Here is a 15862-nt window from a genome sequence, read left to right on the forward strand (position 1 = left end):
TTCATTGCCACACTTCATCTGACTGCAGCAGAACCTTCTCTCGCCATGTTTTCTGTCTGGATTGTTGGACATAGTTACATATATTGGGCTCAAAGGTACGCTGAAAACAGGAATTTACCTAACCTCAATTTACAAGATGTGGAAATTAAGTGGTTTGGCCACAGAGGATTAAAATGTCACCAATTGATACCATTGGTGAAAACCTTTATGCATTTGCCCAAACCTGACCTGTTAATTGTGCACTGTGGAGGTAATGATTTGGGCACTTTGACTGGGGTAGGTCTGGAAATGCTTTTAAAGGACACCTTTGAGCAATTGATGGCACTTTTTCCTCAGACTGCCTTGGTATATTCAAATATATGCCAAAGACAGAAATGGAGGTGGTCAAACCAATTTTGTCCACAAATTGAGAAGTCGAGGAAGCATGTAAACAAATCTGTTTCAGCTTACATGAGAGACCATGGAATGGGCTCCCTCTACAACAATAACTTGCGTTACTACATGCAAGATATCTACAGAGGAGATGGAGTTCACTTCTCAGATGAGGGCAACAGAGTTTTCACTCTGAATTTAAGAATGTGCATTGGTACCTACTTATAAGTACCTAAATGTACCATAAACCCAAAAGCTCTTCTCAGAGCTACCCTACATCTGATCACTCACAATTATTATTGTACTCTAACTTTTTTCACTAATTTTCAAGAAAGTACGCTCCCCAGAACGCTTCCTGGTTCGCGAACCGAGCGCACTCCACGCAAAAAAACTAAAAAAACGGTATATATTTTTTTGCCCTGCGAGAACCTTTCAAAGCCTCCACATCAAACCTAGGGGGTCAGGGACGATCTACTAGGCCCCCTTATGGTCATTTGCCCCTTCGCTTTGGCCTCTTCTTGTCTCTCGATCCTACCGAGAGACAAGATGGCGGCCGCTACGGACTGTTTGGAATGTTTACAGACGCCGAAAAACCAATCAGCTTCGCAAACCTCCGTAACGCGAAAAGTACGTGAAGCGGAGCGCTGTTACAGATATATATCTTTTTTTGAACGTTAATTTCTCAAAATCCACTGGAGCACATATATTGAGACCTAGCAAAGGCACATCGGGCTACCAGTCCCTACAATTTTGCCAAGTTTCGTGCAAATCCATTCAGCCGTTCGATTATTATTATTATTTTTTTTTTTGCCCCGCGGGGCCCTTTTAAAACCTCCACATCAAACCTAGGGGGTCAGCGAGGATCTACTATTCCCCCTTATGGTCATTTGCCCCTTCGCTTTCGCCTCCTCTTGTCTCTCGATCCTACCGAGAGACAAGATGGCGGCCGCTACGGACTGTTTGGAATGTTGACAGACGCCGGAGAACCAATCAGCTTCGCTTCACAAAGCTCCGTTGCGCGAAAAGTACGCGTCCTGGGCCGCTGCCCGGTCCGCTGTTACAGATATATATCTTTTTTTAAACGTTAATTTCTCAAAATCCACTGGAGCACATATATTGAGACCTACAAAAGGCACATCGGGCTACCAGTCCCTACAATTTTGCCAAGTTTCGTGCAAATCCATTCAGCCGTTCGGGCTAAAAGTGAGGCCAACCGCCCTATGGAAATTAACATGGGAAAAACGCGTTTTGGGACCCCCCTTTTTTCTCGGCCCCCCCTTGACGAACCCCCCCCAAATTTTCAAAGGCTGCTCAGAAACAAAATGTGCCATTTTCCTGAAAATTTCAGCCAATTCCGTCCACAAACGGCAAAGTTATTAGACATAGAATTTTCAAAAATCCCATAGAGAAAAAATCCTAACTATATATACCTACTGGCGACCGCCAGTAGGTAATATATATATATATATATATATATATATATATATATATATAGTTGTATAAATATTGTTATTGTATCTTTGTAAATATTGGCTGAATAAGTAACGCGATGACTGTTGCCCCTAGTTACATTTGCGATGTATTCCGGTATATCTACTGTCATTGTATGACAGTGTTCTTCTTCTTCACTGGCTCTTGCGTGTTGTTTCAACTTGGCGCTAGCTGTTGCTGTTTATTGATGTGAGATTTTCTTTATTGTTGAGAACTGAAGTTAGTTAATGCTATTAATAGAGTCTTGTCCTTCCTTTGTCCGTCAGTGAAATAGCGGTGGATGGATAATTGTATGTTGTTTGCATATTGTAGCATTTTTTTCACGGCCTTCTCTTCTGCATGAATGGAATCCTTTTCTTGCAAAGAATGCTAACGTTACTTTGTTCTTCTTACCTCAGCCAGGGCCGGCTCTAGGGGGCATGTGCAAGCTGTGCAACTGCACAGGGGCACCAAACTTCAGGGGCCACCGCACCAATAGATATCCTTAATTTAATAATACTCTAAGGATGGATACATATTTGCGTTGCGGCCCCTGGCATGGATTTGTTGCCTCCGGCTCTGTTCCACTGTAGCAGTGTGATTTGCAATGATGTCTATGTTTCACAGCACTCAATGTTTTTATCTTTGTTTATTATTTTAATTTTTACATGAACCACAGAACCCAGGGGCAAGCAGAATACAGGGACCGAGTCGGCGGGTGAACCACCAGTTACACAGAGCTCCTCTACTGAGGATCCTGCTGCTGTCCCCAGTAAGTCCAACAGTGCTTGTTTTTTCCTCTGTAATGTGTCTGCAGTGCTTTGTCAATTGACAGCAACCAAGTATGCATCCAGAATGATGTTTGTCTAGTATTTTTGTAAACGTTAGTATACCACTACTAGTCTTGTGGGTATTCTTCTATCTCCTATGGAGTTATATACATATTACACAACTATGTAACTATGCACACGAAAATTGGATGTTGTTGGTACTGATAGGCAGGTTGGACCTTACTTACACCTCAGTCACAGAACTCTGAGGAACGCACAATTCACTGAACGTCAGCCTATATGGCCTGAGTCATTGGTCTATTGTTCAAATCACACTCCTGAACCCCAATACCAAGATGCCGAATGCTTTTAGGACACAAACCGTTACCTAAGAAACCCCCTTTTGCTCACTCACTCGTGTGAGTCTCTAAGACAACAGACACTGAAAATAAACTTCAGAGTCAAAGTGGTCATTCAAAAGCTTTATTTTGTTAGAAGTAAGTAAGTAACATCAATGTTTTTAAGTTGTTCCGTCCAATACGTTGAAGGGCCCACCAGAAAAAATCCAGAGTTAAAACAGGCATAATAAAGTAATCAACATTTGTACAGCTACTAGTGCACAATAGGGAAATGTGGCAACTATCGGAGACCTCTCACCAACGTATACTGGTCAGATATTCCTCTTTTTTTGTAAGCTATGGAAATGTCCGCTTCGTAGAAGGCAATCTTCTCACCTGCCGAAAAATAATGACAAAAGTGGTGCACGTTAGACAGTATTAAATACATTTATGCCAGTTTTATGCAGCCATGCTAAAAAGAAGTTGTAACCTGTAAGCAAACTCTATTCCACAATCCACATAGAAAACTTAAATACGGGCCCTTTTACTTTCCCACCTCTTCAGGTGTATGCATTGAACAATGATGTGTTGCCCCAGAGCGTCTTCTCGTACTGCGCAACAAGCTGCGAGTTAACACATGCGCAAAACTGGATACATTGATGTACAAAGGTTACATAGTTCACTTCCAATTTCCAAGGACTAGAGTAGCAGGACAGATGAGATGAGCTTGGGTACCATACCATAACAATGAATGCTAATAATATGTGTAGTGACTCTGCTGTACTATGCAATGTGGACTCATACTGATTACGTACGTTGGACTTAACTGTTTTGAAGAACTCCATTCTTGGTGAACAAGTACAAAGGGGGCTGTGCATCCATCTAAAAAGGTGTACTTATTTTTATAGGTGCAGAACCCTTACCATCGACCAGTGCCGACGGGGACAGTGGCGCAGCTTCAGCGATCCCGGCGGGGACAGGAGGAACAGAGGCACCTACACCAGCAGCAGTGGGGGGGGAGCCAACAGCGGCGGGCGATGGTAAGTTACATTCAATAGTGATCTGCATTACTTGGTGGGAGGGGAAAACTTTCTCACTGTACTCTACTGGAAAATATATGATGTTACCTTTACTTGTCATTAGCATGCTAAGCATTACCACTACAGTAATGCAAGTGCCTGATAGCAGTCGGATGCATGGGTTGTTGTTAAAGCATGTAAAGGGGAAAACACAGCTGCCAGCATGGTTGGGAGACACACCCAATACCGGTGGTTAGTGGATAGTCTCAGCAGCAGCGGTGTTTTGGGCAAACCCAAAGGCAAGGGAAGGAGGGGACGACTGGGTGCATGGGTCGTTGCTGGTGAAACACAAACCAAATAAGGTTTGTTGCGCGGTATAAAGTATTATAGTCTTTACTAGACATGTGCTACTAGCTGCCCCCTGTTAATTAATGTTACTTTGAGAGTGTTCCCGCCTTCCCGGAACAAAAGGAGATATGAAAAAGACAGGTGTTCGTTCTAATGTGTGTGACCGTTGAAGTACACCCATGCTAATAGGGCAGGCATAATGCCGTGACAAAAAGTCCGAAAAATTAATAGAGGCTGTAGAATGTTCAAGATAGACGCAACACAATTTCTGGTACTCAGCTTGCTTGCTAGTGCTACTGTGCCGCCCACTATGTGTTGAATCAATGTTGTGTTCTTGATTTGCGGGGAGTTTGGATTACAACAATTCTGTTTCTTTCTTTATAGTTACTCCTTCCCAAAAACCAACAAGGAAGGAGTTGGCAGTCCGGGCCCGGCAGCGGAAACTGCAGGCAATTGTAGAGGCCTACCGCCGGCTGGTGGATCAGGCCGAGGAGGAGGAGGAGGAGGCGGCGGCAGCAGCTGCTGCCTCTTCCAATGCCCCGGGCCCCAAGCCTGCAGGACTACGTCGCCGTGGTCAGGCAGCCGCCCGCCGCCGCATTGTTACATCTTCGGCGGCCCCCCCACAACAACAACAACATGCATGCAAGTGTAGGTGCCGTGATTTCAAAGCAAAGATTCTCCGCCGGGTAGCGAAGTTGGAGGAGGAGCGGAAGAAGCTGGAGGACGGTCTAGAGGAGCGTGTGAAGATACTGGTGGACAAACACCTGAAAGCCCGCCGGCTTTGAAATGGACCCTGTTTTTTGCCCCTTTTTTAATCCTTTTGTTGGTGGGTGGGATGTGGGAGTTGGGGTGTACATTTGGGTTGAAATTTGGTTGGGGTTAGGGGAGGGTAGGGACAGCTCTGGGTCAGGGGGTTACATTTGTTATATATTTTATTTTTCTATTATCATTATGAAAATATAAAAATAAAACAAAGATATTTTCACAAGAAAACATTTGAAGTTCATTTGTGTTTGTTGGGGGGGTGGAGGGGGGACTGTTTCACCAAATAATGTACGTTGTGCAACATGAACATGAACTACGAACGATAAATTAAGTACTGACTGCACCTGTAGTAGTAGGGTCACAAGTGCATAAATAATTTATATTATTAAATAACATGGGAAAATTGCCCATCACGTGAGTCTGAAGTTACTACTAGTATACTTTAATTCCATGCACATTTGCTCAGAGTCGGCTAAACAATCCTATGCAATGCATTGCATCATTCCTTTAATATACCTGTCCTAGTTGTCAGGGAAGAGGAGCTCGTCCTCAAACTCTGTGCGTTCAGACAGAAGTAGGTCATGTAACCCAGTAGTGAGGACGTCTTCTTCACACTCGCTTTCTTCATCCGGCGGTGATTCACGTACTTGATAGTCTGGTGGTATGAAGCGTTGATTCATTTTTATCATTGTCAGCCGCTCCACGCTTTTGGGGGAGAGACTAGTCCTTTTCGATGTGACAATGGCACCAGCAGCACTGAAAACCCGCTCAGAGGAGACACTGGCTACAGGACAAGCCAGATACTTTATCGCCAGCCTGCTCAGCACTGGCCACTGTCTCCTTCTTTCATACCAATAGACCAATGGGCTTTGCTCCATGAACACCTCTGTTGTGTCATCCAGATAGGCCTGAACCATCCGCTCAATGTTCATTGGTGCTCGGCTTTGCTGGTCCTCTTTTCCCTTTGCAACAGCAACGGACTTACCCATCCCTTTCTGTAGAAAAAAAGCAGTTATGCTTTTGGTTGGGTCTGCTGAATCAGATCGTGTAGGTGCTGCTTTTGGTACTGTTGGTGCCTGCTGGAAAGCAGACGCACTGCTCTCACGCTGTGAAGAACTTGCGTCAGGAGTACTTGGACTGGCCTGGGCTGGCAGTGGCAGGCCTTTAAGTAACAGCCGTTCAGTTTCTAACTCATTAGCTTCGGCAGCTATGGAAGTTTTGTACTTGTCAACATCCTCATCTGAAAATGGAATTACTTCGTTACTGCTGACAAATAATTTGTACCGTGGATCCAAGATTGTTGCAGTTATGTAATGTTCACCTGACACAATATTGTTGAGCCTTACATTTTCACACAAGCGGTTGACTAAGCCCTTGGCTAAGGTATATGCATCAACTTTTTGTTCGTCACCTTCGTATGTTTCACAGACCTCCTTCACCTGTTGCTCAAGCATGTACAACAATGGGATGGCTTGGCCCATAGTACAGTCCTCCCTGCTAACTGCACGTGTGAAGACCTCAAAGGGTTGTAGCATCTCTGTGATGCATTTAATGAGGTCCCACTGCCACATCTCAATGGTCAGGGCTTTAAGATTAACAGTAGGATCCCCTAATCTTCTTGACATGACATAAGCATTCAGTGGGATGTACTGCTCAAAGAGACGCTCAAGCATGAAATAAGTTGAGTTCCAACGTGTTGGGACCTCCTGTATCAGTGCTTTGACTGGCAACCTATGCTCTTGCTGAATGACCCGTAGCAGCTTCCGTCCTTTGAAAGAATGGTTAAAGTGCGTGCATATTCTTCTGCAGATGGCCATTATGTTGCTGACTTTGGCTTCATTTTTCAGAAAGTGTTGCACGACTAAGTTTATGCAGTGTGCCAAACAGGGTACCCTGAAATAATGTCCTTCTCTCATTGCCTTCACTACATTACTGCCATTGTCGGTGGAAACAAAACCAATCTTAAGGCCTCTTGGTTTCAGCCATTCAAAGACCTTGTCATTAAAGTCAGACAAAATGTTTTCAGCAGTATGACTTTTGTCCATACCAAACATGGCTATAGTTGCATGTCTGCGCGTATCATTAAAAATTCCAGCAACGTCACGGAGGCCTGAAGTTAACTTGTCTTTAACACCTGCAAAAGAGATCCAGTGTGCGGTGATGCACATGAAATCTGTAGCATCGCAACTGCTCCACATGTCTGTTGTCAGGTGGATACAATGGACAACACTCTGTTGTAAGGCTTTCCCAATCAATTCCAGCACATCGTGGTGTAGTGCTGGAACAGCCACTCGGGCAAAATAGTAGCGACTGGGAACGTTCCATTTTGGGCAGAGGGTTGCCACTAATTCCAGAAATCCAACAGCCTCAACAAATGAAAATGGGAGAAGGTCCAGTGCTAACATTTTCGCAAGTTTGGCATTGTATAAACGTGCTACTGGGTGGTTCCGCTCGTACTTTCCCTCCTGCCTTAACATGCTAGGAATGGTAAGCTGCTTTGCATGTCTTTGAGTTGTGCTAGACGGACCACCTTGCATCGCAGACTTTGCACTCCTTGGTGTTTCCAGCTGACTCTGGTGCCACTGAGAAGTTGCAGATGCGGAGGATGTGGACTTTACCACTCCAGTGCTGGCGACAGGGGTCGATTGTGTACCACTCCTAGATAGAAGGTCATCGTCTCCCTCTTCTTCTACATCCTGATCAACCATGAGTGGACCTTGTACCACTGTATCCCCACCAACACGAGTGCTAACATTTTTTAAGCTTGCAAGGTGGTTCTCCCACCTGATCACGTGTGTTTTTTTCAAATGGGTCGTTTGGCCTCCAGTCCCATAGTTTGTACCAAGCTTACCACGACTAACATTGGCATGACAAATGGTGCATACAGCAATGTTCTCCTGAACTGGGTGAACCGTAAAGAAGTCCCACACTGGGGAGGTAAACTTTTGTCTCCTGCCATAGGAAGAGGAGGACCCACTGCCAATGCCGGATGGACTGGAGGATTGTGGAATTTCACTATGGGACAGCTCAGTCCTAGTACTGCCACTACCTCCTTCTGTTGAAGTGGCGCTTCTGCTGGATGTCGGATGCTGCCGGGCCTTCGCTGTTGAAAAAATTGGAGCTGGTGTTACTGTGGGTGTTGAGTGTGTAGGAGTTATGCGTGGTACCTGCTCATCAGTCATTGCAGCATTTCTGGATAGGGTGAAAATGTTTGTCTCTACATCCTCTGCACCAGGAATAACGCTTGTGATGATGACAGTGTCAGACCCGTCTTTATCACCAGCAGTATCCTGCTCACCTACATCGACCTCCATAAGTTCAAGCCTGCCTGGAAACTTCCTTTTTCCTAGCATGGTCTTCTTGGGATGTCTCTCCTTTGAATGCGCAGATAGTTGTGGCTGCCAATCCATATCAAGGTCATCGGAAGGGATGCTTTGCGAAGAACTCGATGCACTAACCCTCCTTTCCCTTGGTGAATTCAAAGGAAATAGATCACCTACAGAAGTGGCTTCCTCTTCTTCTTGCTCGGAAGGAGGCTCTACTTCCTGAACTGCCCCGACTTTGGGAGGAACAACTACTACTATTTGGTGCGGAGATGGTGGTTGTTGTTCTTGAGGAAGTACTATTGCGGGCTGGGGTTTTTCAACAACAACTGTTGCGGGCGGTGGTTGTGGTTGTTCAACAACTGTTGCGGGAAGTGGTTGTGGTTGTGGGTGAACAACTCCTATTGCGGGCGGTGGTTGTGGTTGTTGAACATCTACTGCTGGCGGTGGTTGTTGAGCACTTCCATCTTGCGTGGATTGTGTACTACTTTGAGACAGCGATAAGTTTAGTTCTGGCTCAGTATCACTGCTCGCAAGCAGAAGGCTGGCTACCTCTTCGACCCTCATCATGTGCTTGGCCCTGGGATGCTGGCTTGCCCCCACTAATGCAGATGTGCTGGTCCCAGCTTGCACCCCAGACCCCGCTGCTGCAGGCGTACCTTTTGGGGTGCCAAAAAAGGTTTTGGGGTCCATACCAGACTTAAGTGACACTTCCTTCTGCTGTTCCTTCTTCGCAGAAACTTTCTTTGTGGTGGAGGACCTGGTAGCTTTCTTAGGGCCCATCTTCTTCTGATGTCAGTCAGCTCACAGCAGCACAAATTGCAGAGATGTCTGGTCAGATGAGTCACACACCACACGTGGCGTACAACTGAAGGACGTCCGTCTGGCAGTAGAACGAGCGATGGATGAAAAAACAACCAGCACCTCCTCAGTCTTTTTTGTGCACCTACAAGTAAAGAAGGCAGAACAACATCAGTCAAACAAGCAGTAAGGCAACATGAACAATTGAAAGACACACAGGTCAATGTATAAAAGACAAAACAGAAGACTAATAATACCAGTCCAGCAGCACCACAGCTCAAAGGCCACATGAAGTCCAGAAAGAACCAATAAAGTCAAGCAGGCCTATAGATACCAATATGGACAGAAAAACGAGGATGCCTGCTGCACATGACAGGTTAATGTGCAAGGAATAAATAGCCCATGGCTAAGACAGAGGTTGTAAACATAACACCGCAAAAACACATACAAAGAAACCCCTGCCCAGGCTCCCAAAACAACAACCAAATGACAAATTCTGTTTTTTTGGGTGCACAAGAAAGACCTGCAACATTTTTGAGAAACTTTTATGCAACTCGGGACATATTGTCCGCGAGAATGCTAAATCGGCATGTTCGGCAGCGCGAACGGAATAAAAAGTCGTGTTCGCGTTCCCGAGCAAGTACATTGAGTGCGCGAACAAGACAAAAAATGTAAGTTCACGTGCTCACATGGTGCGAAGTTACCAAAACTACCCAAGCTGTATTCCTAGGGTTACCTAATGGCAGAAATTGACAGAGTATTTAAAGTTTAAACACACCCAAAACCAGAAATACCCCACACATAAAAATAAGATTTTCTATATCAATCCAAGACATCCATGATTTTCACATTAAGGGTACACCACAAAAACAGTTGATTAACTTTCATGACCCTACTATGAGTAGTACCTATGGCCTACTGCCAGAGTAGGCCACAAGGTTGGAGGCCTATGCCTATGGCAAAAGCACAAAGGAAGGACACACAAAATGGCCGCCGACATAGGGCCTGGCCACCAACAACAACATGGCAAAATCACAAAGGATGTATACACAAAATGGCCTCCACCACATGGCCTGGCCACCAACAACAACATGGCAAAATAAATCACAAAGGAAGCATACACAAAAAGATCACCACCATAGGGCCTGGCCACCAACAACAACATGGACAACTTTACAAAATGGCCTCCACCACATGGCCTGGCCACCAACAACAACATGGCAAAATATATCACAAAGGAAGCATACACAAAATGGCCGCCACCACATGGCCTGGCCACCAACAACAACATGGCAAAATCACAAAGGATGTATACACAAAATGGCCTCCACCACATGGCCTGGCCACCAACAACAACATGGCAAAATAAATCACAAAGGAAGCATACACAAAAAGATCACCACCATAGGGCCTGGCCACCAACAACAACATGGACAACTTTACAAAATGGCCTCCACCACATGGCCTGGCCACCAACAACAACATGGCAAAATAAATCACAAAGGAAGCATACTCAAAATGGCCGCCACCACATGGCCTGGCCACCAACAACAACATGACAAGAAAGAGAAGACAGACAATAATGCCTATGGCAAAGGGACAATGCTTTGCTTCAGAAAATGGACACACCACACCACCGCCCAAATTGGTCACCCCACCCCAAAAAAAAAAAAAAATAACATAGAGGAGAGAAAATGGAAGTGGTCCATGCTCCAAAAAGAGAAAACTACTACCAAAATGAGAACATAACATAAATGAGGACTTTTTAGGTGCACAAGAAAGACCTGCAACATTTTTGAGAAACTTTTATGCAACTCGGGACATATTGTCCGCGAGAATGCTAAATCGGCATGTTCGGCAGCGCGAACGGAATAAAAAGTCGTGTTCGCGTTCGTGAGCAAGTACATTGAGTGCGCGAACAAGACAAAAAATGTAAGTTCACGTGCTCACATGGTGCGAAGTTACCAAAACTACCCAAGCTGTATTCCTAGGGTTACCTAATGGCAGAAATTGACAGAGTATTTAAAGTTTAAACACACCCAAAACCAGAAATACCCCACACATAAAAATAAGATTTTCTATATCAATCCAAGCCATCCATGATTTTCACATTAAGGGTACACCACAAAAACAGTTGATTAACTTTCATGACCCTATGAGTAGTACCTATGGCCTACTGCCAGAGTAGGCCACAAGGTTGGAGGCCTATGGCAAGAGCAAAGTGGCTGGAAACATTAAATGGCCGCCAACACATGGCCAGGCCAACCACAGAAAGTTAATACAATGAACTCATGCATGCCTACACACTAACTACATGGGGTACTAGGGTCAGATATTGGCTTAAAAATTAGAAACATTTTAAATTCCACAAAATGCAATGTTAGAAAAAAATTACAATTTGGGACCTCATGAAAGTACAGGCCTCCATCAATAATTTCATTCCAGGATTGAATACTGTTGTTAAAAAAAAAATCAAATCAAACAAGCACAAGTCTACATCACTCATACATTACACAAACTTACTTGAAAAAGAGAATTCCAATTCAAAAAGTCCTCATTAAATCCAAGGTAAATCAGTAATGCAGCCAACACAGACAGAAAGTGATCCTTCCAGCTCAAAATCCAAAGGAAAGTGAGCACCACATGGACAAAGCACTGGGAGGAGCCTGGTGGACAGGAACAGGAAGTTGTAAACTCAAGAGCCCTTCCTCCTTACTCTGCAAAACAAGAGTAGAAACAAAAAGAGGGGTCCTTCCCCCCTAAAAATAAAGCCAAAGGTACAACTTTAAGGTTTTTTGCTTTTTTTTCCTAACCAAAATGGTAATTTATTATGGTTTTAACATGCTCGCGAGTTATTCTGTGCAAGAATGCAGTTTCTGCGTGTTCGGCAACTCGATCTTACCAAAAAGCATCCTCGCGCATCCTTATGACGCTATCTCGCATCAAAATGACGTTATCGCGTTCGCACAGTCGCACGGGACTGTGCGAGAGTGTTTCCAAACATGGTGGCACAAGCGACCAGGAAAAAACGAACGCAGAACGAAGGTAAGCCATTGCCGCGCACGCGATAATGTTATTCAGCGCGCGAGAACTACGCTACGCACCGGATCGCGGAGTTATCGACAGCTACGCGTTCTCCACGGAACGCGGAGCTGCCGAAACTCCACAAGCTCCGCGAACGGAGCGTAGTTCTTCGCCCAGGGTTAGTGATTTTCATGCTTCCAGGGGCTTTAAACACAAGATTTGTGGAATGGTTAAAAGTGCATGAAAATGGCCAATTTGCTCACTCTGAGGTCTCAAAAAGTGTTTCTTCACCCCGGGAAGTGAATTAAATACCATTTGGAGGCATTTAATGTTCAAGCAAAAACGGCTGATTTTTGACAAAAGAGATAACACCCCCCCATTACGTCATTCTTCAGAAAGGTGAAAAATGGTCCGTTTTCAAATGTTTTATTTTTGAACGTCAGTTCACATTTGTAGGTGGATTATTAGTTTTAGAGCTAAAATTAGCATGTTTAAAGTGATTTTCATGCTTCCAGGGGCCCGGGAAGTGAATTAAATACCATTTGGAGGCATTTAATGTTCAAGCAAAAACAGCAGATTTTTGACAAAAGAGATAACACCCCCCCCATTACGTCATGCTTCAGAAAGGTGAAAAATTGTCAGTTTTCAAATGTTTTATTTTTCAATGTCAGTTCACATTTGTAGGTGGATCATCAGTTTTAGAGCTAAAATTAGCATGTTTAAAGTGATTTTCATGCTTCCAGGGGCCTGGGAAGTGAATTAAATACCATTTGGAGGCATTTAATGTTCAAGCAAAAACGGCTGATTTTTGACAAAAGAGATAACACCCCCCCATTACGTCATGCTTCAGAAAGGTGAAAAATGGTCCGTTTTCAAATGTTTTATTTTTGAACGTCAGTTCACATTTGTAGGTGGATTATTAGTTTTAGAGCTAAAATTAGCATGTTTAAAGTGATTTTCATGCTTCCAGGGGCTCTAAACACAAGATTTGTGGAGTGGTTAAAAGTGCATGAAAATGGCCAATTTGCTCACTCTGACGTCTCAAAAAGTGTTTCTTCACCCCGGGAAGTGAATTAAATACCATTTGGAGGCATTTAATGTTCAAGCAAAAACGGCTGATTTTTTACGAAAGAGATAACACCCCCCCCATTACGTCATTCTTCAGAAAGGTGAAAAATGGTCCATTTTCAAATGTTTTATTTTTGAACGTCAGTTCTCATTTGTTAGTGGATTATTAGTTTTAGAGCTAAAATTATCATGTTTAAAGTGATTTTCATGCTTCCAGGGGCTCTAAACACAAGATTTGTGGAATGGTTAAAAGTGCAAGAAAATGGCCAATTTGCTCACTCTGAGGTCTCAAAAAGTGTTTCTTCACCCCGGGAAGTGAATTAAATACCATTTGGAGGCATTTAATGTTCAAGCAAAAACAGCTGATTTTTGACAAAAGAGATAACACCCCCCATTACGTCATTCTTCAGAAAGGTGAAAAATTGTCTGTTTTCAAATGTTTTTTATTTTAACGTCAGTTCACATTTGTAGGTGGATCATCCGTTTTAGAGCTAAAATTAGCATGTTTAAAGTGATTTTCATGCTTCCAGGGGCCCTAAACACAAGATTTGTGGAATGGTTAAAAGTGCATGAAAATGGCCAATTTGCTCACTCTGAGGTCTCAAAAAGTGTTTCTTCACCCCGGGAAGTGAATTAAATACCATTTGGAGGCATTTAATGTTCAAGCAAAAACGGCAGATTTTTGACAAAAGAGATAACACCCCCCATTACGTCATTCTTCAGAAAGGTGAAAAATGGTCCGTTTTCAAATGTTTTATTTTTGAACGTCAGTTCACATTTGTAGGTGGATTATTAGTTTTAGAGCTAAAATTAGCATGTTTAAAGTGATTTTCGTGCTTCCTGGGGCCCGGGAAGTGAATTAAATACCATTTGGAGGCATTTAATGTTCAAGCAAAAACAACTGATTTTTGACAAAAGAGATAACACCCCCCCCCCATTACGTCATGCTTCAGAAAGGTGAAAAATTGTCCGTTTTCAAATGTTTTATTTTTGAATGTCAGTTCACATTTGAAGGTGGATCATCAGTTTTAGAGCTAAAATTATCATGTTTAAAGAGATGTTCATGCTTCCAGGGCCCGGGAAATGAATTAAATACCATTTGGAGGCATTTAATGTTCAAGCAAAAACAGCTGATTTTTGACAAAAGAGATAACACCCCCCATTACGTCATTCTTCAGAAAGGTGAAAAATGGTCCGTTTTCAAATTTTTATTTTTGAACGTCAGTTCACATTTGTAGGTGGATTATTAGTTTTAGAGCTAAAATTATCGTGTTTAAAGTGATTTTCATGCTTCCAGGGGCTCTAAAGACAAGATTTGTGGAGTGGTTAAAAGTGCATGAAAATGGCCAATTTGCTCACTCTGAGGTCTCAAAAAGTGTTTCTTCACCCCGGGAAGTGAATTAAATACCATTTGGAGGCATTTAATGTTCAAGCAAAAACGGCTGATTTTTTACGAAAGAGATAACACCCCCCCATTACGTCATTCTTCAGAAAGGTGAAAAATGGTCCATTTTCAAATGTTTTATTTTTGAACGTCAGTTCACATTTGTAGGTGGATTATTAGTTTTAGAGCTAAAATTAGCATGTTTAAAGTGATTTTCATGCTTCCAGGGGCCCGGGAAGTGAATTAAATACCATTTGGAGGCATTTAATGTTCAAGCAAAAACAGCTGATTTTTGACAAAAGAGATAACACCCCCCCGTCATTCTTCAGAAAGGTGAAAAATGGTCCGTTTTCAAATGTTTTATTTTTGAACATCAGTTCACATTTGTAGGTGGATTATTAGTTTTAGAGCTAAAATTAGCATGTTTAAAGTGATTTTCATGCTTCCAGGGGCTCTAAACACAAGATTTGTGGAATGGTTAAAAGTGCATGAAAATGGCCAATTTGCTCACTCTGAGGTCTCAAAAGGTGTTTCTTCACCCCGGGAAGTGAATTAAATACCATTTGGAGGCATTTAATGTGCAAGCAAAAACGGCTGATTTTTTACGAAAGAGATAACACCCCCCCATTACGTCATTCTTCAGAAAGGTGAAAAATGGTCCGTTTTTAAATTTTTCTTTTTGAACGTCAGTTCACATTTGTTAGTGGATTATTAGTTTTAGAGCTAAAATTATCATGTTTAAAGTGATTTTCATGCTTCCAGGGGCTTTAAACACAAGATTTGTGGAATGGTTAAAAGTGCATGAAAATGGCCAATTTGCTCACTCTGAGGTCTCAAAAAGTGTTTCTTCACCCCGGGAAGTGAATTAAATACCATTTGGAGTCATTTAATGTTCAAGCAAAAACGGCTGATTTTTGACAAAAGAGATAACACCCCCCCATTACGTCATTCTTCAGAAAGGTGAAAAATGGTCCGTTTTCAAATGTTTTATTTTTGAACGTCAGTTCACATTTGTAGGTGGATTATTAGTTTTAGAGCTAAAATTAGCATGTTTAAAGTGATTTTTATGCTTCCAGGGGCCCGGGAAGTGAATTAAATACCATTTGGAGGCATTTAATGTTCAAGCAAAAACAGCTGATTTTTGACAAAAGAGATAACACCCCCCCATTACGTCATGCTT

At 43.0% G+C, this 15862-nt stretch overlaps 1 protein-coding gene across 1 annotated transcript; it reads right to left on the reverse strand.

The window, feature by feature from the left end:
* Positions 1-3090: 3090 nt before the first annotated feature.
* LOC144782864 (zinc finger BED domain-containing protein 4-like) lies at positions 3091-6923 on the reverse strand. Its single transcript, XM_078662122.1, has 2 exons — positions 5599-6923; positions 3091-3346 (listed from the first exon to the last, which is right to left on the reverse strand). Exon 1 carries the CDS (start codon positions 6897-6899, stop codon positions 5604-5606), a length of 1296 nt encoding a protein of 431 aa, XP_078518248.1. The 5' UTR covers positions 6900-6923; the 3' UTR covers positions 3091-3346; positions 5599-5603.
* Positions 6924-15862: the final 8939 nt, after the last annotated feature.

This window comes from Lissotriton helveticus, chromosome 9 (assembly GCF_964261635.1).
Source record: "Lissotriton helveticus chromosome 9, aLisHel1.1, whole genome shotgun sequence".
Lineage (NCBI taxonomy): Eukaryota > Metazoa > Chordata > Amphibia > Caudata > Salamandridae > Lissotriton > Lissotriton helveticus.